The sequence below is a fragment of the Pinus tabuliformis genome, chromosome X, assembly GCF_031772625.1.
Source record: "Pinus tabuliformis cultivar Carrire ecotype Pingquan chromosome X, CPIR1, whole genome shotgun sequence".
In the NCBI taxonomy this organism is placed as follows: Eukaryota; Viridiplantae; Streptophyta; class Pinopsida; order Pinales; family Pinaceae; genus Pinus; species Pinus tabuliformis.
The window spans coordinates 1,142,085,213-1,142,111,499 of record NC_142308.1 but is presented as its reverse complement, the minus strand read 5'-3'; the positions used below and the strand labels follow the sequence as shown (position 1 = coordinate 1,142,111,499).

General features: G+C 40.2%; 1 protein-coding gene across 6 annotated transcripts in view; it reads right to left on the bottom strand.

Annotated features, from left to right (window-relative positions):
- LOC149143892 (protein OVEREXPRESSOR OF CATIONIC PEROXIDASE 3-like) overlaps positions 1-26,287 on the bottom strand; it is a 98,221-nt gene that overhangs the window by 47,708 nt on the left and 24,226 nt on the right. For all 6 annotated transcript variants that reach the window (XR_016264598.1, XR_016264599.1, XR_016264600.1 and 3 more), the window contains exons 2-3: positions 13,741-14,028; positions 13,308-13,634 (exon numbers count right to left, since the gene is read on the bottom strand). Coding sequence is in view for 2 of the 6 variants with exons in the window: in XM_089448816.1 (XP_089304942.1) it covers positions 13,308-13,634; positions 13,741-13,908 (495 nt within the window). In the remaining 4 variants the exon portion in view is untranslated. The remainder of the gene's footprint in view (positions 1-13,307; positions 13,635-13,740; positions 14,029-26,287) is intronic.

The window sequence follows — 26,287 nt, the reverse complement described above, 5'->3', positions numbered from 1 at the left end:
CAAGAAAAGGATGATATGTAGGCAAGAAAAGATGAAGCAAGAAAGGCCACACCAAGGACAATCAAATGAAGCCAAGATGATCAAAGAAGAATCAAGATGAGGTATGTATGCATCAAAGTTAAGTCATGTCATCATATATATTATTGAGTCATGGGAATAGTTTTATGGCATGATCAAGTATAAAAGGATCTCTTTCACCAATGACATGCTTGAAGACATGTACTACAATGCAATGAAGGTCAACATAAAGAAGTGCTCCCATAAGGAGTATAAGGTGGTTGACTAATCATCCAAAAGGAAGCAAATGAAGAAAGAGATCAAGCATGTGAAGAACACCATGGTCACAAAGAATCACTATCTGACAAGATCCATTAAAGACATCTCCCGAAAGAAGGCATGAAAACTCCAACAAAGGAAGAAAAAGATCAAAGGACCCTTGGGCCTTGACACCTATGAAGGCCTTGGAGATAGTAAGGTGCAGATGATTGATTCAACTCTACAAAGATGTCATGATGAAGAAGTCGTCTAGCAAAAGCATCATTTGATGTTGAAGCAATATCAAGATGAAGTCATGAAGGGCTAGTAAATCAAAGTATGGGAAAAAGCAAGTACAACTAAGCATCCATAAGTATTATGAAGCATAGACAAGATGACAAAAGGACCTGATATATATCAAGAAGGCCACTTTCCACGAAGGGAGCAATGACATGACAAACCAGGAAGGAAAGTGATCGATGGTTGGTGCCCTACCAAGAAGAATTTCAAACAAAGACTTCATGACATCAAAGGAAAGAAGGAGATCAAGCAGTTGAAGGACCCATGAAAAAGAAGTTGTTGATGAATGGACAAGTCCCTAGTTAAGAGGGAGTTCTAACAAGTTCCCAACTACAAAGGAGCTTGGGCAAGTTCCTTGTCAGAGAAAACTTGGGCATGTCTTCCTCAATTAAGAGGAAGAGATAGACACAACATTCTTGTCTTCACTTGGGAAGAAAGAATGGGAGGATTGGGTAATCATCTGGCATCTGATACTCTTTGAGGATGTGTAAGGAATCCAAGACAAGAATAGGCAAGAGGATCGATATTCTTTGAGGGCTGGGAACCCAAGGCAAGAATAGTCCTAGAAGGTCATACTCAGTGAACACCCGGGTGGGTATGTACCTTGAGAGACAATGACTAAGGTGTCTATAAGTCATTGGTCTCACCAAAATTGTGCTCTGATCTTATGAGAGATAGAGCTGTTAGTCAAGGCCTTGCTATGAACAATGTTGGTTACTATGATGCTATAACAGATGGATTGCCAATCTGGTTTCTCTTATGTGAATTCTTCAAGATTGAAAAATAGCCAAACACCTTGTAATGATTTATATATACCTCCCTAGTTAAGAGGGGGTGTTGAAGAAAGTGTAACTAGGTTCGGTCTTCATAAATGTACTTTTGATATTTGTATTTATTCAAGAAAAGAAATATTAATTTTTTGTTATATTTATCAATGTGTTTCTTGCTCATTGAAATAGGTCTAACACATGTCAAAGTGTTATAGGTGAGTCAAAGAGTCAAAAGAAAATGTTGAAGACCCTTAAGGGCATGTTACACCATGTATATATTTGTATAAGAGTCAAAGAATATCCCTCCAAGCAAAGACAAGTCCTCTCCATGCAACAACGTCACCAAAAGGAGCAAAAACGATGAAGAAAATTCAAGTCAGCCTATTGTCCTCAAGTCGGCCTCAAGTCAGCCTAAGGGACGGACAGTCCTCTATATATAGAGGTTGTCCACTCCTCCAACGAAAAGGGAACTCACCTCTGAAATCAGCGAGCAAGAGAAGTCAAGAAAGAGTGAAAGAAGCCAAGTATAAGGAGCCTTTAGTGCAGTGAAGAAGGAGAAGACAAGACCGAAGTTTAAGGGGTTGTTCTAAGAGTCAAACACAGCCACACATGCAAGAAAAATAGGCCTCTCTACAGTCATAATAGCAGCAGCATATCAGTCCCATATCTCTCATTGTTTGGGCTAGTAACTTAGGCCTATAAGGCCTCCCATTAGAGTGAAGAAGAGGCTCTCCCAAGTGAAGATAGAAGGAGTCAAATATTCAAGGAAACCTCCCACACGTGCAAGAAACTAGGGTTGTTGTGTTGTCACATCAAGCCTACAACTACACATAAAGAAGAAACTCAGTTAGTCAAGAAAAGGAAGGTGTCTCCATAGGTGAAGGATCTCAATAAGTATAAAAGCCAAGTATCTCCTCTAGAGCTCACATAGACAAGGTCTATCTCCAGTCAAAGAAGCAAGAAGGAGGACGAAGTGTCGAGGAATGAAGTGTCGGAAGAAGGAGGACAAAGTGCCGGAAAACAAAGTGCAGGAAGGAGGAAGGATTTGACTTGTGCTTGGAGGATATTCTTGTCAAGGGTCTAGGGTTTGGCATTGATCAATAAGAAGCTTCAATAAGAGAAATTTACGAAAGGGTTTTCCTCTCTAAGAGAGAGAGGTTTTGCCCTGGCAAAGAGCCAACATCTTGTCTTCTTGTTTTTATGTTTTTGATAGCAGTTTGATGAAGTAAACACACATGCATTAATAAGAAGAGAAGAAGATTAAGCTAACAAGATAAATTATAAAAGAGCTTCACAAATTGTTATCAAGTCTAGAAGAATCCTACTATATCTAATTGCCCTAGATTCTTCAACATGTTGTACATTGGATGTGTCTCATGAGAGGAAGTGAGTCTTTGCGGGAACATTACAAGTCATGAAGCAATGCTCGAATCACTTCATCTGAGACATGGATCAAGAGGAGCAATAGAGCTCTAGTACATATCCACAGATGAGTAGATTGAGGACAAAGACGAGCTTAGTATGATGTTGAATGTCTCCCTCATTAAAGGAAATGATGAGGTATTTGTAGAATTTAGTAGACCATCTCCTAAAGCCATAAATGACTTTGGTTGGGTCATAAAGCACTTTGACCAAGAAGAGATGGATAAATTCACCTTTGAAGCCAAAAGGACTTGGCTAGGTCAACCAAAAGTGAATGTTCTAGGGAAACTATACGATTGGACAGATCTCCTTAGAAGCCAAAAGGAAATCGCTGCCAGAAGGACTTGGCTATGTTGACCAAAGGAGATAGATGAAATTCACCTTTGATACCAAAAGGACTTGGGTAAGTCACAAAGGACTCTGAACAGAAAGGTGCATGGTCAAAGGCAATTTCTCTTGAGAAGTTGGAAAAATTTGATGCCTAGGCTAGGTCATGACCAAAAGAGTTGACATATTTGCCTGAGGAGCCATAAAGGATTTTGGCCTACCCTGGATATTTGAAAAACATGTGTTCCCTAATTCATGATAAGATTATTTTGTATACATGCTTCAATATGATAAGCTCATGAAACTTTTCTTAAGGAGGGAGAATTTTCAGCTAAGGGAAATATGTTGCAGGACAATACCTTGCGCGCTAAGAGGGAGTGTTGGTTTTTGTGTAGCATCAAGAAGTATACCTGCATGCCAAAAAAAGCCCCTAAGTTGGCCAAAGAAAAATATTAGATATGGAAATTAAAATTATTAATTTGAACTTCATGCAGGCCCCAAAGTGACAAGTTGGCCCTGCCAATGAATGGGTGTGACCCTTGGTCAAAACCCATCTCATTTGACTCATAAATACTCAATTCAACTTCACAAATGGAATAATTTAGATCATCATCACATCTACTATTCTTTTGTTCACAAGTGTGAGTTAAGGAGGAAGATTTATGAGGTTTGAAGCTACTCGTTGACCATCATTGACCTGCTCTATTTTGACTGAGATTCAAACCATGTTTGGATTGTTGTTTGACTGATTTTTGGACAAGTTTGACCATGGAGGAAGGAGGTTGTTTTGACTGTAGAAATTCGGCCCCCATTAAACATAGTTGACCAGAATTCACTTTCACGCTTTTTGGAGGGTTTGACTGTTGAATTGTGTAGCTTGGGAGGTACTCCACAAGCCTAGTGAGATGGGTTTGTGTGAGTTTGGTCACAAAAATGGTTTGTGGGAAAAGAACCCAAGCGAAAGGGTTTTAGACCCATGATGGGGTTTAAAATCTAAAGAAGGAATTAAAAAGAAGATTAAAAGGAAAAATTAATTCCCAAGGTCTAGAGGATCAAAACCCCTAAGTTCTAGAGGGTTCCTAAGAGGCCTAATTAAGAGATTATTTAAGGAGGCCTTAGGATCAAGGCTAGACACATCAAGTGGGAGGAGCTCATTTGATCAAGAAATTGTCGCTATGTAGCCCTAGAAGGAGGTTTGGATACTTCAGGTCGCAGCACCTTTAGGGAGGACGAATGGAGGAGCAAGAAGGGTTCCTTCTAGGTCATTCTGCTCCAAGGGGAGGACGATTTCCTCATGAAGTTCGTGCCTCGGAGAAGGTAGGATTTGCGTAAGAAGAGGACATCGTAAAGGGCTACTAGGAGGCCGAGATCTAATTATCCACAAGTAAATTCATCCTCAAGTGGCAGCGAGACTATGGAGAGTTTGCAGGCCAAGGAGCTTAGTAAGGCAGGGCCAAGATCCCTGTTCTGTAAGGGGTAAGGGGTCGTAGTTCTATAGAGAGGGCCAAGCCTCAAATAGGAGGTCGTAATGCATGTTTGCTCACAAGAAAGACACCCTAAAAGCCTTAGCCACAGCACAGGTATAGGAGGGCTAATAAGGCCGAGATAAGGGTTTTTCCTAGCCTAGTAATGATAGCCGAAGAGCTCAAATTAGGAAGAGACCTTGTTGTAGGTTACAACAGTACAAATAGGAGGCCGAAGTTGTGATCAGGTTTGTTGTAGGGTTACCATGTATGCCGATGCCAAGGAGGGTTGATTCTAGAGTGGAGAAGGTTGTCGTAAAGGGTTTAGTACAACAAATGCTAAGCCCTAGTTGAGGGTTTCTTCAAGAACAAATCAAATCCCTAGTTATGTTCCTAAGCAGCCAAATTTTGAGCATAGGGATGAGAGATCAGACCCTAATGAGAAAGTAAGTTATCTCAGTATGGAAGGTTGCATTCCTCTAGGGTTGTGAAGATGTAGCAGAATAGGAGAGGTTGCAGACTATGTTGGACAGAAATGCAAATAGGACAAATGTGTTGGAACTGATTTGTAAAGAAGAAGAGTATGCTTAAAGTGATGAGATGGACGACCTAAGAATGGTCAGGATGTTCATTATTAGTGGTTGTACATGGGAACCTAGATCTGTGCAATTTGAGGAGTCAAATTGCATAACAAGGGGCAGATATTTGAAGCCCTAGATCAGTCAAGATTCTGACTAAAGATGGGCAGATATGAAAGTTGAGAAGCAGTGCAAGATGTAATGCCGAATTGGAGGTCCCGGTTTGGGACTGTTGGTGGCAACTTAAGAATAGATTGGAGGATTGTTAGTAGTTGTCACATTGTACCCTAAGTGCAAGACTTGTGAAGGACAACAAGTATGCTAAGAGAGGCAATGTATTGGAGGCAAAGGGTTGCAAACTTTGAAGCACTAGAGGAGCAACCAAAAGGGCTTAATAAATCATCCCTAGTTCACTATGTAGATAAGGACTTCTATGGTGGAAAGAGGGCTACCTCCAAGCCCTAGACTTGCCATTATTATAGTAGCAGAAGAAGGCAGAAGTGGGCAGACCAAAGGGTTGTTCACAAACAGAGTTGTTAACAATTGATCAAAGACCCTATGTGTTGTAGACCTTGAAGGACAAAGGAGGCAGCTAGAGGGCAGAGTTTATTGAGCCGAGTTCAGTGACCTAAAGGAGAAAAGTTCATTGATAGAGGAAGATTGAGGAGTTGCAGAATGAGAGGCAACAGAACCCACCAGATGTGTTCAGGACATGTGAATTGAAAGGGTTGTGTGTGACCACCATCAGCAAGTAGGTCAAGTATAGTCTTCTCCAGGGTAGATTGGTGGTCCAAGTGACTGACACCAAGCCCTAGTTGCATCCTTGTATCAGGAGAATTGTAAAGGGCCATCATACCTGGTACGGGAGCCCTAAGACTATTGTATTCTAGTTTGTAATATAACATGTAGTACGTTTGAAAAGTTAAAAATTGTCATGTGCACTAGTTGATTCACTGATGTGTGTGGATTCCGTTGTGCAAAGTACTATTGTTGTGGCACTTGAGTGTGTTTGTGTTAGATATTCTAAGACCAAACCCAAATTCTTGAGTGTTGTGGAAATTCAACATTGACCAGCTTCGAGAAGCTGTTACTTTGACCAGTATTTTTGAATTTGAATTGGGCTCAAATTCCTAGAAAGGTTCTGAATTATACTATTAAAGAATTATTCTCCTAAGAAGAAAAGTTTCCTGGGTTTTTCCCAAGGTTGGGTTTTCCCAGGGTAAATTTGTTGTCTCTCGATGTTTGGTTGTCTCTTTATGATTCTACTGTTAATATTGCATTATTGTTGAGATTTTCTATGTATAATTTCTTAATGACATAAGATAACTTGATTAAGGATCATTGGAAGTAATTATCAGATTAGAAGATCAGTCTCTTATAAGAAAAATCAACAGTCAAATCATGTTTATAACAGCCCAAATATGCCTCCATTATACTATTCAAACCCTCTTCATTGTTAACCCTAACTCCATCGCCTAATTAGGAATGTATTGGTCATGCCAATTCACCATCTCTCAAATTCACAAGATATCATAAACAACTTTTCTAGTGTTTTCCTCTTGTGACAAAGAAGATCCAGCATAAACTGTGAAGAAGAGTTGTTGTGGTAATGGTGGGCAACCTTCTTAAGTGCCTCTAGGGTTCCACTTCATTCAGGGATTTGAATATCTTTGAGTACAGATCTTGGAGGTAACACTTAGCAAGAGTTAAGATTTTGTCTTCAACATATCTAAATATGTTTCATCCAAGATTCCAAAGTTCTGAACTTCATATTTATTTGAGGGAAGATCCAATTAAGATCGCTATGGTTTAATAATTGCTCTGTTAGGACCTTAAAGCAACCTCTTCACCCAAAACATTATCCAAAAGAAGTTATCCCATTTGAATCAAATATTTAAAACTCAATTGGTTGATAGTCAGAATGATTACAACAAATCTTTATCAAGCAAGGAACTGGTTTTTAAGATGATTTGTCTGGCAGTTGTAATCTTTTTGCAAGACTCATCTCACATTATTCTCGTTTTTGAAGCCTTTTGTCTAGTCTGGAAATTGATTTTGCCTTGTGACATTACTTCTTCAAATTCCTCTTCCCCAAAATTATGAACTAGAAGATTGACTGGACTGTGAAAATTTCAAAATAGAAATCCTACTGTAGTGATAATATTATTTCTTCTACTTATTAACTCATAAATAAGTTATTAACAATGTTCTTATGGTGAATATCAAAATAAATTCTACTACAGTCTTCACAAATAAAATTCTGAAAGCGCAAGCAATAACAACACACAAATAACCACAATGACAGTTAATTCTGGACAATCGTCCCCGGAAAAACCCAATGTGGGAAAACTGGTGTAGTAGATGAGGGTTTCTTTATTATTCTTCAACAAAAATCTCTTGTACAATATACAAACAATAGAATAGAAGTGAGAAAATGTACAAACGCTTCCTAACAAATCTCTGATCCAGGAGAAGTGCTCCTCAACCCTCAGAATCCCTCTGCATCTTCCTACGTCACTTGTCCTCACGTTGGCCCAGCATCAAACGGCTCACACAGTGCCAGCGTCAATCGACCTTGCACTGGCTCTCCCTGCGATGCGTCTTCTTGCCTTGTACCTCCTGACTAATGTTGATGTTGATGCCCTCTCTTTCTTTCTCTCCTGCAACTCTCCCTCTGATTCGATTTTCTCTTGCTGAACTTCGACCAATAAGAAAATAGATCTTACTCAGGTAACTGAGTATCTGCCTCTCGTGAGTTCTCCAAGTGCCCATCAAACCTCCTCTTATAATCCTCTCATTGATTAATAACAACTCAAATTAGATCCTAATCAATGGCTAGGCTCATATTGACTTGATCTTTGCCTTCTTCTAGAAATTTCAACCACAGTTTAGATTAATACCCATTAACTATTTTAATTTCCTAAGTTTAGACTTAGGGTCCCATTAAAAATAATTAATTATTTTAATAAAACTGTCTCCGGATGGAATTTCCCAAAACGATTTCTGGGTATTGGAGAATGCATGTGTCTAAGCCTACCTGCAAATTTTTAGATTTAGAACACATCCGATGCTACCAGAAATCAACACTCCCTCTTAGCAATAAATGTGCTCTAGCAATGCAATCTATTGAAGCATCACTCTAACTTCATAACATCGTCCTCTGCGTTGCTGATGTCTGACTTTTTGTCCATCAACTACTATGTAAATGTTGCATACGTACTGTTGTTGACCCTGCCACTGTCAACACTACATCTGTACTGCAACTCCCTCTGAATTTTTGCATCTGTGTTGCTGCTGGCACTGCCACTGCCAACTGCCCTACACTACAAATTGTTGCTGCTACTGAAATGGATTCTCTACCATACCCATATGCTCTCTGAACTGAGTGAACTTAACCCTTCCGAGAGCCTTTGTGAGTATGTCTGCTACCTGATCTCCTGTGGGGACATATTGTAGTTGTATTGCCCCACACTGAACACAGTCTTTGATAAAGTGACATCTTATATCTGTGTTTCAACCGATCATGAAATACTGGATTCTCAGAGAGTTTGATACAACTCTAATTATCACAGTAAACCCTGGTCGCTTCCATCCTTTTTCTGAACAAGCTCACAAGCAATTTTTTGAGCCATATAGCTTCGCACGTAGTTGTGCTGGCCGCCATATATTCTGCTTCTGCTGAGCTCAGAGCTATCAATTTATGCTTTCCTGCTGCACCAAGATATCATCCTCGATCCAACACTGAAGCAGTACCCTGAGGTACTTTTTCGGTCAACTAACTGCGCAATCTACATCTGTGAACCCATTCAATCTGACGTCCTCCCATCGGGAGTATTTCAAACCATATCCGATTGTTCCGCACACATACCTAAGAATGTGTCTAGCTGTCACCCAATGCATCCTTTTTGGTTTCACCATGAACTGGATAAGAGTGTTGACAGCAAAGCAAATGTCGAGCCTAGTGTTGACCAGATACATGAGCGATCCAATGAGTTGCATGTACAAGGTGGGGTCTACTTCCTTGTTTCCTGATACATCTATTTTCTGACAGTTGGTGATCATGGGAGTAGCCATGGGTCGACAATCCTGCATTCTGAATCTCTTCAGAATTGCCAAACTTCCAATCCTAGAAAATAATTCATCAACCCCATGTCCTTCATGTTGAATTCAGCTTCAAGATTCTTCTTGCAATCCTGTATGAGCCTGGATGACCTAGTTAGGAACAAGTCATCTACATATAATACCAGAATAAGTGGCTCATTCTCTACCATCAAATAGTAGAGATTGGGATCAACATCACTCTTGACAAATCCCAACTGCTACAAGTAACTATCAATCCAACCATACCATGCTCTGGGTGCCTTCTTGAGCCCATACAGGGCTTTCTTTAATCTGCAAACATGAGTTCTCTTCTCATGAGTTTCGAAGCCTTCGGGTTGTTCTATATACACCTCCTCTTCTATCACCCCGTTCAAGAATGTTGTCTTGACATCCATCTGGTGAATCTCCCATCCCATTTGAGCTGTTAGGGATATAATGGATCTGATAGAGGTGTATCGAGCAACTGGGGCAAAGGTCTCTTCATAGTCTATTCCTTCTTTCTGAGCATACCCCTTTGCCACGAACCTAGCCTTGTACTTCTCTATATTGCCATCTGCAACATACTTGATCTTGTAGATCCATCGTGATCCTACAACTGATCTATCTTCTGGTCTAGGTACTACTTCCCAGACATCATTCGTCATGATAGAGTTGTATTCTTCTACCATGGCATCCACCCATACTTGGTGTTAAACAGCTTCCTGAAAGCTAAAGTGTTCTTCAGCCTAAGCTACCAATGTTTGGTATGTATCAAGTTGCCTACGCAACCTTTCCTCAGTTCTAGGAGCTCCAACAAACTCCTCTACGTCCCTCAGTGTCTACCGTACTTCTCTGCTAGTTCTACCACAGGTGGTGGGAGGCTTAATCAAGTCCTCCTGATCCTGTTGTTCCATCTGCTCAGGACCATCTGGATTTCCTCCTTCTGAGGAGACACTGGTACTGGTCACTATAATCGATCTAGGTGTCTGTCCTATTGCCTGTCCTCCTTGCTGCCCTTGCTACTCCTGGACTAGTGGAACATCTCCTGACTGATCTTCTGCAGGCATCTCACGAGATTTCTTGAAAGCTCTATCCTCCATGAACTTTGCATCTCGTCTTACTACAATCTTCCTGTTGCTAGGAATGTAGATTTTGTATGCCTTTGAGGTCTCGTTGTATCCTACGAGATATCCCTTATCTACAGTCTAATCCAGTTTATTGTGCTTCTTGTTTGGAATGTAACAAGAAGCCACGCTTCTGAATATCTTGAGATGACTGACTTCCGGCTTCTTCCCAGTGAAGACCCTTTCGGGCATTTTCTTCCCCAATGCTTTAGGAGGAGTTCTATTCTGGATATATATTGTTGTGTTGCAAGCTTCTACCCACAGATACCTAGGTGGATCCTGATCACACAACATAGCTTTGGCTGCCCCAACAATAGTTCTATTTTTCTGTTCTGTTACTCCATTCTGCTCCGAATTATATGGAGTTGTCCACTCTCTTTTTATGCCCTCCTTTGCGCAAAAATCTGTGAAGTCTTTGTCCATATATTCTCCACCATTATCTGAATGCAATACCTATAACTTTTTCCCTGTCATATTTTCATCAAGAGATTTAAACTCTCGAAAATGATCAAAGACCTCATCCTTAGTCTTTAAGAAATAGATCCAGGTTTTTCTGGAGTGATCATCAATAAACATGACAAAGTATTCGCCACCACTAAGAGCTCTTGTGGACATAGGACCATAGATATCTGAGTGTATCAATCCTAATACACATTCTGCTCTATTGTTACTTCTGGAAAAAGTTGTTTTAGCGTACTTCCCTAGTACACACCCTCTGCATAAGTCATCATGTTCACTACTAAGGATTGGTACTCCTGTAACAGTCTCTCTGAGCATCCTCATTGCTCCATGGTGTAAATGTCCCATTCGCCTGTGCCATAATTCATTTCGTTCCTTTTCACCATCATAGTTGTTGTCTATAAGTGCCATTGGAGACTCAAGTTGCAACCTATACAATTTGTTGCTATGAGTTCCAATTTGTCTTTTCTTCTTTCAACTTGGATGCTTGACATATACTTTCTTTCCAATGAAGTATACATCGTATCCCTTGTCCTGTAACTGGGACACTGAAATCAGATTCATTCCTAATCCCGGCACATGTAGAACATTGGTGGCTCGGATGTTGGTTCCTGCTTCTGTCTGAAATGCTATGGTGCCCCTCCCTACTGGAGTACACTTTGTCCGATTTCCCATTGTAATATGAAAATCCATTTGTTCTTCTTGATAGCTCGAGAAATATTCTCGTACTCTAGTCATATGAGCTGAAGCCCCACTATCAATATACCAAACATCTGCTAACGCTGATGCTGAACTTGCTAGGCATGTGAATTCTTCTAGTCTAGAAGCCAATTCTGAGTTACTTTGAATATCCATCTTTGTGTTGTTTTCTGACGCTATCCTACCCCAGCAACTGTTGTAGAATAAATTGTGTCCTTTCCTGAGAACTACGCAATTCTCTAGGGTTTCGATTTTCTGCCTTTGCAGTAATTTTGAACTCCCTTCTTTTCCTCAACGAGGGCTCTTCAGTTTGCACTCTTGCTTAACCTTGCTTTGATTCCATGTGAAAAATTCAAAATAGAAATCTTACAGTAGTGATAATATTATTTCTTCTACTTATTAACTCAGAAATAAGTTATTCACAGTGTTCTTACAGTGAATATCAAAATAAATTCCACTGTAGTATTCACAAATAAAATTCTAAAGAGAATGCAATAACAACACAAGAATAACCACAATGACAATTAATTTTGGACAATCGTCCTCGGAAAAACCCAATGTGGGAAAACCGGTGCAACAGATGAGGGTTTCTTTATTATTCTTCAGCAAAAATCTCTTGTACAATATACAACCAACAGAACAGAAGTGAGAAAATTTACAGACGCTTCCTGACAAATCTTTGATCCAGGAGAAGTGCTCCTCAGCCCTCTGAATCCCTTTGTATCTTCCTGCGTCACTTTTCCTCACGCTAGCCTAGTGTCAGACTACTCACGCAACCCCAACGTAACTTGCCTTGCGCTGCCTCTTTCTACGTCACATTTTTGTGCTGGCTCTCCCTGCTCTGCTTCTTCTTGCCTTGCCCTCCTGACAAATGTTGATGTCATCTCTCTCTTTCTCACCTGCAACTCTCCCTCTTATTCAATTTTCTCTTGTCGAACTTCGACCAGTGAGAAAATCGATCTTACTCGAGTAACTGAATATCTGTCTCTCATGAGTTCTCCAAGTGCCCATCAAGCCTCCTCTTATAATCCTCTCGTTGATCAATCAACGGCCCAGATTAGATTCTAATCAATGGCTAGGATCATATTGACTTGATCTCTGTCTTCTTCTAGAAGTTTCACCCACAATTGAGATTAATACCCATTAAGTATTTTAATTTCCTAAGTTTAGACTTAGGACCCCATTAAAAATAATTAATTATTTTAATAAAACTGCTTCTGGGTGGAATTTCCCGAAACGATTTATGGGTATTGGAGAACGCATGTGTCTAAGCCTCCCTGCAAATTTTGAGACTTAGAGCACATCCGATGCTACCAGAAATCAACATGAACAACAAAATCTCACAATAATTTTTACATTCAAGAGTTCACTGGACAATGAAATCTCACAAGAATTTTTACATTCTCAACTATGGACTAGGTAATCACTTCAACTTCCATATTACTTGTCCAAGATGCTTTGTTCTTAGGTAGTTGATTAATAAATATATACTTCGCGAAACTTTCCCTGTTTGTCACTTGTCGAAGTTCTCTCTACCAAGATCGCGAGTTACAGTGATTTCAGTTATGCACCATTATGGGCATCTTCATTGAGGCAAGCTGATTCATCCAACATTCAAGCTAAAAAGAAATGGAGGTTTTGAACATAAAATAACAAACTTGCATCAACAACATTTTGCTAAATGACACACAAATCAGACTAACACCAATAGCCCCCTCTTTTTCCCATTTTATATTCTCATATTTGTATCCTGTTAACAACATCAAGACAAAACATACCACTTGAAGCACACTATTATAATAGCTTTACAAAACAAAAAGAAATACTCACAGTTGGGCGCCTTGTACGGCGGTAGACTTTTTCAAGTGTAGCAATCTGCACTTTTTTCATCTGTTTCTTCCTATTCCACTGAGCTTGATTGACAAACATTGGAACCTCAACGTCACTCTCTGACGCCTCTTTTATTGTAGGATCTATGGGTTTTCTATCAGATCCAGATGACCCTACATTATCTTTATCAGGTTTAACAGCAGATTGAGTTGACCCAATGTTATCTTTCACAGGCTGAATTAGAAGCAACTCAGGAGGAGGATTCCGCAGCAAATCAAGAACTGTTTCTCTGTCAAGGCCTAATTCTTCTGCAAGCTTTTTAACCTCCTGAGCAGAAAACTTGGATCAGTTGATCTAGTACTTGGTAAACAAGAGACTGAAATAAAAAATAGATGTGCAATGATGCCAATCACAACCAAAGCTTCTCACTTACACTAACTTTACAACGTCCAACCACCAGAGCTGCAGCGAATATCTGAAGTTGCCAATTTTCTAATTTTAATGGTGGATACTCATCCAGTGCTTTCTCATCATCATCTATATCAGATATTGCTTCATTCAACTCTTCTTCAAATTTAGAGACTTCCTCTTCAGTAATCATATCATTCTCATCATCATCAGATAACTGATCTTTTTCCAGATCCTTCTCTAATTGGCTAAACAAGGCCTCCAAAGCATCTTCATCTAGAGAGTCCTCATCTTCTTCATTCTTTTGTGCCTTCTGGAAAAGATAGTCCTAGTTGTATTAATTCATAGTATATCCCCGACATGGTGTTGAAAATGAAATGTGTGATTATTGACACTTAATATTAACACTGATCAACCTCCTCCTCTGTCTGGTCAAGCTTGAGAATTATTACTGTTAATAAAAGGCATATCGAAATAGTAAACATACTAATAGCATCTCTAACATAATATTTTTGATGTTAAAACACAAAACCCTAAACCATGGAACTGCAATATATTGTCAATGAACTAAAGCCGTCCATAACTAAATTAGTCGAGGTTAGATGTCAATCTGGTAAGACAACCTAAATTTAACAGTTTGTGAATGTAAGCAAGTATGAGATGGGGCACCATTACTTCTCCACGGCTCCAAATTTCTTACCCATGTTGGGAAGGGGCAACGGTTAAAATAGTACCTGCACATTTTCTTGTACTCTTGCTTCTTCAAAAATCTAGCAAAATAAATGTATTGTTGAATCTGATCATGGATCTCAACATCAATTAAAAATACTGATCATTTGTATTATTCTAATAGCATTTCAATGCCATTTTAATATATTTTTACATTCATATTTTTGCATTTCCCCAATCTTGAATCTATCAAAGCTAAACTTGACAAACGAAGTGGGTTGTAGGACCCTTCCATACCATAAAATATACAGTTAATGTTTAAGGCTACATTCAAAATATTTAGGAATGCCTCGAAATTTTAATAGAATTACTTCATATTGTTTTGATATTTTCATCTTTCCGACCCTTTAAACTTTAAAAGGCCGATGTCGATGATTTCAAAGGCCTTTTGTTTTATTTTGAAAAGGATAGATAGGCCTTTTTGTACATCATAGTCATAAATGTTACATATTTCATAGTAAGAAACACCTACACGAGTTTTTGAACCTTTTGAAGTATTTCCAGAAGTTTCAACTCATCCTGTAAAACTTTGGAACAGCAGAGGAATTTTTTCATCCATCAATGGGCATTGAACAGATTTAAGAATGTATTGTCTTCAATGATTTAAAAGGAGAAGCATAAGGTTTTCTTGATGAAATGATTTAATATTTTAATTGTGTCAGGTTAACCTTTCCTGTGATTTCTGTTTTAGATTGTTGAAATCTTAACCTCCAATTTTATCTTAGATTTGAGCTTATTGTGTGGATTTTAAATATTCTCATAGATTATTCTCAATTTTATTATTATTTATATTTTGTATCTAATGCATATTTTCCATATATATTGCATTTAGTTTCACCGCCGTAGTTTCCCTTTATTTGGGGCCCACCATATCAACCAAGTTGCTCAAATTTTACATATTGTGACTTTGGAGAAATGCCAAAGAACGCATGAAATAAAATGTGTATTAATATGGGCTATTATGTTTTAAATGACTTACTTTATGTACTCCCACAGGCACTTATTACTGATCGTACTAATTTTCTTTTGTCCCATTGACCTACCTTTTTGGTCATTTGTTGAACATTAATATTATTATTTCATCTTAATTTATTCAACAAAGGTCAAGTGATATACAATATGTATACACATTTCTATTACAAACTGGTGCTTCAACATAAGTTGGATTTGAAGCTTAAAAAATAAAAGTAAATGATCTAAATTACTACATTTGTGTCATATGAGTAAGTGCTATTTTGTGAGGTTGAAGGATCCCATTGAGGAGGAAAAATCCATCAAGTATAAGCCACGGCACTGGTCAAAGACCATATGGTCAAGTTGGAGAGGTGGTGGAGGTCAAAACTGTTGACAAATCTAGGGCAGCTTAGTTAGGGCTTATTTAATTTGATTTCTCTTTAACTTTGATAGTTGCTTGTGATATTCTTAATAGGTTTTTCTTCTTCTTGTTATTATTATATTCTTGATCATCAAACAGCTACCAAAACATGAAAATCATTATAGACAAATGGACACCAGATGTAGGCACTTAGCCCAGGTAAAACCCCTATGAAGGGGAAAACCTAGTCAAACTCTTCTACTAGAAAACTCAAATCAAATTGAGACAATCTTGACCTAAGACAAAGACCTTACCTCCATCCATCAAGTCAGCCCTCAAGAATTTACCTTCAAGATAATGCAGAATCAAATAGGCCTTTGGTCCATCAAATCATCTATCAAACTAACCAATTATGGCTTCGGTTCTTCTGCAATTCAGTCTGTAATCATAATCTTGTACCTTCATCCTACAAAACTTCAACCCCTTCACACGTGTGAAAGAAAAGACAAAGATTAGACTTCATTCTTTTTCGCTTGGTTTCCCTTCTCTTTCTGGTTATGAAATAGGCTCTTTTATGATATTCGCACTTCATCCTTTCTTCTTTAGTTGCAAATACAAGTGACGTCAAAGAGGTCGAGTTCATTTGCTATTTATAGTGGTTGGAGTCTATACTTTGAGGCCCACATGATGAGCTTGGGGCCGACTTGATGGAGGAGGTTTTACATGACCAATAATAAATTTTTCTTGATTTAAGAAACCCAATAAGAGTCTATAAGATGACAAGGACTCAACCCTAGAAGCCTACAACGGAGGCTTTGAACTAGAAATGAATGAAGCATGAAGCCCATGCTTATAAATAATTTCCTTTTTATAAATAAATTTTATTTTTCTTTCTTTTGACAAATATATGACTCAAATACAATTAGGAAGACCGACACTAGTTACATTCTTCAACACTCCCTCTTAACTAGGGAGGTATTTATAATTACATATATACATAGGTACATGGATGATCTCAAAATGATATGTTCTATAAAGAGTCACAGCACACGCAATGCTACAGATTAGATACTTGATCAAGGTATCTAACCAGTTGAGACTAGGGTGTGTTCCAAGCTTTAGCCACTATAGGTACCATCAGGCTTCAGCTCTAACACGAACCCAGGGATTTAGGTATCGTATCCAAGGTTGGAGCTATACAAGACCAACGATACCCTCTCCACTTCGAGATCTAGGCATCATCACAAGCCAGCTAGATGTCCTCCCCAGCATCTTGTCGCCCCAAGATGCTTCATCTCTCCCTATCAACTAAATCAAATATATCCATTAGTCCAAGCATGCTTCCAAAAATGTTCAACCTTCTTATGTACAGATCTACCTATACAATCACAACCCCAATTCGTAACAGACTTTCAAATATATACAAGTTAGCACAAACCTTCAAGGTCCTTAATCCTTCTGATGTTGCTTAGATCATCATCATATTATCCAAACACATCTCGTCGGAAGCTTTCTTCTTTAACTTCTTCAGCAGCACCAAACTCAGCCTCAACACAATCAAGTCTTTGTTTGCAACTTCATGAATCCATCCATTCTTTGATCTCATTCTTTCTTCAAGGTCTTCACAATAGCTGTCACAATATGTCCTCCCTCTTAACTAGGGAGATATACACTTTCTTTAATCAAGCTTCCGCTCAGCTTAGGGAGATCAACAACTTTATTCTTTCAATTATACAGGCTCTTTCTTTCGCATTACCACATCATCAGAGAACTTCAACCTTCTGATACATCATTCCTTCTATCCTAACTTGGCAAAAAGGTCACCAACAAATACTTCAAGATTCTCATAGCTTCCTCTCTTCATCATGCTCAGTCATCTTTAATTAAGAGGTAGATGAACATTTTCAACGTCTTGAAGATTATGTACTTGCAAATCTTAAAGAACGAGTACAACCAAGTACAAAGCCTTATTAGTCGAGCGTGCTACGCACCTTGCCGGTCCTCACCCATATGAATCGGTGAGTCGATGGCGGCCTTATAGTTCTTCAAGTTGATGGCGATATATAGGAGCATGAAGTTAACAAAATAGGATTAGCATGTTATTGCAATGGGAATATCAAAATAATCAAACTTTAGATATCAAAACCTAAACCTAGTTAGGTTGATAATCAATAAGGGTTACATCTTTTATACCCTAAACTTTCTCATCCATTTATGATCCAAAATGGATCCAAATACCCTCTAAGTCTTCAAAAATTGCTTAAAAGATCAAAACAATTCCATTATGGTCCTTATCATTTATGTCATATTTTATGGCCTCTATAGGATTATGATTAGTAGGCAAGGGAGAATGATGAGACGAAAAAACATTAGGTTGCCTATGATGATCATACCGAAAAGGGTGGATTATAAATTGATCATATGACATAATCTTGAGGGTGTGTCAAAGGAGATGAAATATAGTCAATGAGGGGTTCTTCCTTGACACCTTACTCAAAAGGGGGAAAGGGCTCATGGTCACTTTGAAAAGGGCCAAAGGAATCATTTGTGGAAGACTTGAATGTTGATTTGAGGTAGAATCGGATGTGCTCTAGGCCTCAAATTTTGCAAGGAGGCATGGGCACATGTATTCCAAAGAACCCAGAAAGAGTTTTGGGAAATTCCACCCAGAGACAATTTTATTAAAATAATTAATATTTTTTAATGGGACCTTAAGTCTAAACTTAAGAAATTAAAAATATTAATGGGCATTAATCTAATTATGGTGTAACTTCTAAAAGAAGACGAAGATCAAGCCAAAATGATCTGAACCTTTGAGTAGGAGTTAATCTAGGTCATTGGTTGTCCAACAGAAAGATATAAGAAAGGGCTTGAGGGTCATTTGGAAAACACGCAGAGAGATCCAGAGATCGAATTTCTGAAGTGAGAAGTTCTCAGGAGGGAGTTCTGATCGAGGAGATTTCTTGCAGTTGAGCGGCAGGGATAGCATCCGGAGAGAGAGATTTTCTCAGCCGAAGAATCATCAGCATAGAGAGGCAGAGAGTGATCCAGTATCCCAGACGCAGAGGATGACGCAGAGGCAGCGCAAAGGGTAAGAGAGAGTCTGAGATTTTGTTGAGGAGAGTCGGTTTTAGAAGCCGGGAGTCCGGGTGTGAGACCAAGAGGCTGAGAGCAAAGACTCCGGGTAGCAAATCGATCAGCAGACTGGGTGACGCAAAGCCTAGAGAGGTTGACGCAGAGACTATGTGAGGACTGCGCAGAGCAACGTAGGGCCTGCCAGAGGCACTTCATTCAGTATCCAGATCGGTTGGGATTTTCTCAGTGATTGTGTGAGGTAATTTCACAGATATTTATGTCAGTATTTCTCTCTCTATTACTGAATAACCTTAGAGTTATTCAGAGATGTATTCAGAATTTGCTACTGCTTAATAATAAAAACCCTCATATCTGCTTCACCGGTTTTCCCGCATTGGGTTTTTCCGGGGACATATGTCCAAAAACAACTGTGTCATTTTAGTGTGTCTTTCTCTATTGTCCAATTTCTTGTTTCAGCATATTATTTATTGGTGTAGGCTGTAGTGTATGTATTTCGATGTTTGTCGTAGGAAACTGCAAATAACTTGTTCATGTAAATCTAACAAATAGAAGAAATATCATCAATGTTGCAGTAGGAATTCCCAGGTTTAAGGAATTTTCACATGGTATCGGAGGTGCAGGTGAAGCAAAAAGAGTAGAGCTGGTAGACCCAGCGCTGGGCAGAAGAGGGAGTTTGAAAAAGCTGCAGGAGGCAGCAGCTCGAAACTCCAGAGGGGTTGCGCAATCCAAGCCGGGAGGGCAGATTTTCGAGGCAGTCTCTCTCTGAGAGAGTCGACGGAGAGAAGGACTTCCAGTTCGAATTTTTTCCAAGGCAGAGGGAGCAACACTGAAGCCTCAGTGTGAGGAGAGCTGGTGGGATGCAAATTTTTCGGTAGGTATTTTTGCTGGGCGGAAGATCATCAGAAGAAAGATGAGAAGCACAACTGAGGGAATTTCTTCCTCAAAGAATTCCTAGCCAAGGAATTTGAATTCTCTAGAGTTGAGCAGCAGCAAGGGGCAACATTTTTACTAGATCCAACAGGGAGTGCGTAGGCTAGCCCAACAATAGCACAGAGGAGAGAGGAGGTCATTCGACTTTCTATTTGTTGGCAGAAATGGCAACCAGTGGCTTGAGGGATCAGGACAGGTTGGATGGAGCATCCAACTACGTCATCCGGAAGGCTAGAATGTCATTCCTTCTAGATGAGCATGCCCTCAAGACATACGTCCACAGCGTGGTGGCTGAACTAGCAGATCCAGATCCGCTGAAGAAGTACAAGGCAGAGATGGCGAAGGCTAAGAGGATGATCCTGGATGGAGTCAAAGATCACGTGGTGGGTCACATTTCTAGCAAAGGGACTACTAAAGAGATGTGGGATGCCTTGATAACGCTATATCAAGGATCTTCTGAGCAGCAGAAGATGTACTTGGAGTAGAAGCTGAGATCTGTTCAGATGCAGAAGGGGGAGCGTGTGGATCCATTCCTCATGAAGGTTAAGGAGACCCGTGATGAATCGTTTGCTGCGGGGCATACACCTCAAGATTCAGAGTTGGTTAAACTAGCCCTCAATTCTATCTGAGATGAGTGGCAAGTCTTTGTCCAGAGTATCTTGGGCAGAGCAGCATTGCCAAATTGGGATGAGATGTGGGAAGCTCTAAAACAAGAGGAACTAAGGAGAGACATGGTCAAGGTCAAACTTGACGGAAGCAACAGCAGCAGTGGGTCGAAGCCCAAGGAGGAGGAGGATAATGTAGCCCTTGCATCGAAGGGACAGGATGAGCAGGGGAGACGTAAGAAGGACATCTCAAAGATCAAGTGTTTCAGGTGTGGTGAGATGGGTCACTATGCTACACAGTGTCCTCTCAGGAAGAAGGACAAAGATGAGAAACATGATCCAAAGGTTGCGCCCGCGAAGATCAAAGAGGAGTTCGCCATGACAGTCGAGATACCTCCAGGAGGGAGGTGGGCTGATTTGGAGTTGTAGTTTGAAAGAGCTACAGATGGGCAAGATCCTTTAGGATTCCACCTCTTGGATCAATACCTTGCTACGGGAGACTAGACTAGGAGTAGCAGGATGGACTAGTGTCGAATGATGCTGAGAAGTGTCAGGAGACAATTGCAACTTGCAGTAGCTAAGAGCACCAGAGACTGAACAGCGCAGAGCAGAGTTGGCAGCAGTGCAGATGGCACAAAGCAAAGGTCAGCAGCAGAGCAGTATATTCAGAGGGTCAACGCAGAGACTAGTCGCAGTCAAGCTTCAGCATTCACGTGGTATCATACTAAACACAGTTAGTCAAGTAATTTTGGATTTTTTTCTGTTGCTATTAGCAACAATTTGCAGTGTAGTGGCAGTTGGCAGTGGCAGTGCTAGCAGCAGGACAGATACAACACTTGAGAGGGAGTTATAGTACGGATGCAGTGTTCATAGTGGCAGTGTCAGTAGCAGTACAGTTGCAGCAGCAGCGTAGTAGTTGGTGGACAACATGTCAGACATCAACAGCGTAGAGGACGATGCTTCAAAGTCAGAGCAATACGCAGCAACAGTATATTGTTAGAGCACATTCCTTGCTAAGAGGGAGTGTTGATTTGGGGTAGCATCGGATGTGCTCTAGACCTCAAATTTTGCAAGGAGGCTTGGGTGCATGTATTCCAAAGAACCTAGAAAGCGTTTTGGGAGATTCCACCCAAAGACAATTTATTAAAATAATTAATATTTTTTAATGGGACCCTAAGTCTAAACTTAGGAAATTAAAAATATTCATGGGTATTAATCTACTTGTGGGTGTAACTTCTAGAAGAAGACGAAGATCAAGCAAAAATGATCTGAGCCTTTGATTAGAAGTTAATCTAGGTCGTTGGTTGTCCAACGAAAGATATAAGAAGGGGCTTGAGGATCATTTCGAAAACACACCGAGAGATCAAGAGATCAAATTTCTGAAGTGAGAAGTTCTTAGGAGAAAGTTATGATCGAGGAGATTTCTTGCAGTTGAGGGGCAAGGATAGCATCCAGAGAGAGATTTTCTCAGCCGAAGAATCATCAGCAAAGAGAGGCAAAGAGTGATCCAGTAGCCCAGACGCGGAGGCTGATGCAGGGCCACGCGAAGGCAGCGCAAAGGGTGAGAGAGACTCCGAGATTTTGCTGAGGAGAGTCAGTTTCAAAAGCTAGGAGTCGGGGTGTGAGACCGGGAGGCTGAGAGCAGAGACTCCGGGCAGCAAATTGATCAGCACACTGGGTGACGTAGAGACTACGTGAGGACTGCGCAGAGCAGTGTAGGGCCTACCAGAGGCACTTCATTCAGTATCAGGATCAACCAGGATTTTCTCAGTGATTGTGTGAGGTAATCTCACGGATCTTTCTGCCAGTATTTCTCTCTATAACTGAATAACCTGAGAGGTATTCAAAGATGCATTCAGAATTTGCTACTGCTTAATAATAAAAACTCTTAGATCTGCTACATCGGTTTTCTCGCATTGGGTTTTTCCAGGGACATTTGTCCAAAAACAACTGTGTCATTTGTGTGTATCTTTCTCTATTGTTATGTTTCTTGTCTTGGCATATTATTTAATTGGTGTAGGCCGCAGTGTATGTATTTCGATGTTTGTCATAGGAAACTGCAAATTACTTGTTCATGTAAATCTAACAAGTAGAAGAAATATCATCAGTGTTGCAGTAGGAATTCCCGGGTTTAAGGAATTTTCACATTGAAGTGATGAACAAAAGGATAAGGCAAAGGGGAGGGTGAAGTACTATATTCAACGAGTTTTTCTTCCTCAAAATCATCCTTTTCATGTAAGGGAAAATAATGACCCTTCTTCTCAAGGGTATCAATGAATATGTCATCATAAATAATGCCTAAGAGAAAGGGGAGACCACTCTCAACCTCATCTTCCTTGTCGGTGTCATAAATGGGAGCACAATCAAATTGAGGACCAACAATTTCCCATTTCTCCTTTTCAATGTGGAAGTAATCTTCAATGTCATCTTCCAAGGGGCTAATGGGGTCACCTTCTTCAAGGTTCTCAAAAGGAGATTCATTGAGAGTAATATCCTTGAGAAAGGTAAGGTTAGTCTCAACTTCACTTTCCATGGACTCATCCTTCCCAACACATGTGTTCTCAAAATCATTCTTTTCATCATGTGGACCCAAGGAGGACTCATCTTCCCATTCATCACTTAGATTCTCAAGGTCTTGATGATGCTCGATGAAGCCTTCCTCTTGAATGCTCAATGCGGGGCATACTTGAAAATGCCTAAGAAAGCCATCAACAAACTCCTCAATAGATGAGATGCTCCTAGGTTTGTGATTTTGCAACCATGAGTTATGACCATAGAGAGAAGTAAAGAATAACAACATAAGGACATCCTGGTGGACCACTTTCTCCTTTGAAGTATGTGCATTAAATCTTTCCACATGGTCAATTGCGGAGCTTGGGTCACCATCAAACACGGGTACCCCATGTACCATTCTTCCTTTGACATGATTAGGGTGCCCAAGGATGCTAGTGATGTCCAAAGCGGGAAAATCATCAAAGAAAGACACCTTACTTCGGGTATACATGTAAATTTTGTAGGAGTCACTAGGGTGATTTTAAAGATGCCTAGAAAAATGCATGCTTCACCCTACAAGCATCAACCTTAAAATATAATGAAGAACTAGGGCTTCGTTCGTCCAATGGAGTCACCAATAATGATATGTCAATGTGTTGTATGGGAACAAAACACACGTTTCGTGTCCCCGACAACGGCGCCAAAATGTTACCGCTCAAACTAGCAAGGGTCCGAAAAGGGGATCCTTGAAGGGCTACTACTAGGTCAAGGGAAACAATGGAGCAATAGCCCACTATCACCTCGGCTAAAGCTCCCTACTCTTTACGGACTTTCACCGATGGGAGGAGACCTGTTATAATAAGGATCATGAAAATAAATGGATCAATGATAGGATGAGAGGTGATCCTAGAAGCCTATTCACAAGAGAGGCTCAAATATATGGCTTGCTTGCTTTGAAAGTAAGATGAAAGGCTCTCTAGGAAGGGCTTAGGGGAATTCTAAGAGCTAGGGTTTGAGTATATGACTTGTCAAGAAGACTCTTAGCTCCTAAAATCCTTGTGGAAACTTGGATTCCAAGTGGTCTTTGTGAAATTGGCTTCAATAAGTTGTGGGACCAAGTGGAACCAGAATTAGGTCAAGGCGATGGAATTTGTCAACCAAAGGTGTGCTTAACCTAATTGAGGGGGAGAAAGGGATTAAAGGAGAAATTTTCTTTGAATTTGATGCAATAATCCCAATGAGGTCACTAGCCAAAGGAAACCTAGGGCAAGAAACAGTCCTCGAGCTAGGGCTTGCAATATCTCGAGATCCCACCGTCGGATTTGCCTCAAATTTGGAGGGCCTCTAGAGAAAACTCCAGCGCAGTTGTGGACCAAAAATCAAAGTATTTGGATGGCTAGATTGTGAGATAAGTGATGCCCTAGGTGACCTATGTAGGCTAGGCCTAGAAAGAAAGAGAGAAGGTGAAGAAAAATATTCTTTAAAGTGATCACCAGTGGAAGACCAGTGCCTTGCTCTTTGGGAGAGATGGAGTCATGGATAAATTAGGGTTTGGCTTGATTTCAACTTATCAAGGAGGCCTAGAAGACACTTCGCTAGGCTTAGGGCTAGTTTGAAGCAGCTTCAAGGTCTTTATACTTCGTTTAGCATAATTCGATGACTTATCAGGAGAAATAGTTATCCCTAGGAACATTCATTCATTCATTGCATGGCCCAATCATGATACAACACCATTTAGAAACTTAATTTCCACAACCTCGCATAAATTGATGTAGTAAATAAGCCCTAGAATAGCGAAATTCCCAACATCATGATGCAGCAAAATTACATAACAAAATAGCATTTTAAAGGTACTTACATGCAAGAAGAATATATCCAATCATCAAATTTGCCAACAAGAGAAGCTCCAAGACAAAGAAGATTTAACCAAACATCAAAATTCATCCATTCATCCAAAAATCTCCTCCTCCAAAGAATGTGAAATTCTCACAAGAGCTAACGATCCATCGAAGTGATGATGATAAAATGAATTCACATCACTTGTATTTATACACTTCTAATGAGTTTGATTTAGCTAATTAGGCCTACAATAGCCCCTACAATAAAATAATGTGCAAAATAACTAACTTTTGGTGACAAGCCCACCAAACTAGCTCATAAACAAAAGTATAAGCCTGTCAAGACGTCGAATAATGGATAGTGTGTGTCGTTGGCCCTTGGAGGAAGCCTAATGGAGTCCATATGTGCCATAATGTGTAGTTGAACTCCCAAAAGCAATGGACAAGGGGTTGGCCCCTTGTAGTAACCTATGGTGCTCCAAATGACATGTGGGGCACACAAGTGTCCTCATGGGTCTCCAAAAAAATTGAAGATGCATGTAGATCGCCTGCAAGGTCTAGGATGATGTTGTAGGTGATGCCACATCATTGTGAAAATCTCAGATCATTTGCCAAGTGTATGGTGCAACTCTGGGGCCAACTGGGCCGGATGGATCAGGGACATCTTCCTCGTCCAATAAGTGAACCACTAGCAATCTCTGAATGGTTGTTGGGATCCATGGAGTGTTGTCTGCTATTGTGGAGGCCCATGGCTCTCTTCACACACCCTACATGTGCCAATGTAGCCCTCTGGTGTCAGAACCTCATATAGGGAGACCAAACCCAAATGGAAACCACATGCAATCCTGCATAAGATCCAATGTGTTTGTGTGCCTTCCAGCACATTAAGTCATTAAAGAAATCAAGTAAAAGAGTTTATAAACCAAGGATAACAAGTGAGCACTTCATAATGGCATGCCCTTCCATAGTGGGCTTTGGCATGTACTAATGTCTCCCAGCTCCAAATAGGATTAACCAGGCATCCTATTAGGTGGTTTCTACCTCTAAAAGGGGTGGTATGTCCATGGTACATCCTTCAAATGGTGGTGTCATGTGGCATAATGATGGAATGGACTAGGGAATGAAAGGGGGCAACCTAGATCACATGCCATGGTACAAGGGTAGCTAATAAAAGGGAAGCCCACACTTGGGTAAATAATGTGTAGGAGGGAGCAATTGTGGTGCATGAGTTACCCCGACCTTTATTTTTCCACCCTTCTTCATATGCCTTTTTCCTTTTTATGATTTTCTTTAGTTAACTTCTCGGGGCTCTAGGTAATGAGAGCATGATGCGTAAAGTATAGCAGTGGATACCCCCTTATAAGGTGGGGCAGTTCATCGCTCACCAAGGGTTGGGACAATCATGGGTTCCTGAATGATAAAGGAGGCTTATCAAGGGCCATGTAGGAACTAGGGTGATGGCCATGTAATGGGGTAGAGCTCATGCCATGGCTTTTGCCCACGTGCTAAATGTATTTATCCCAGCCATCTTTTGCATTTTGTGGTACAATTTCCAATTGAATGTGA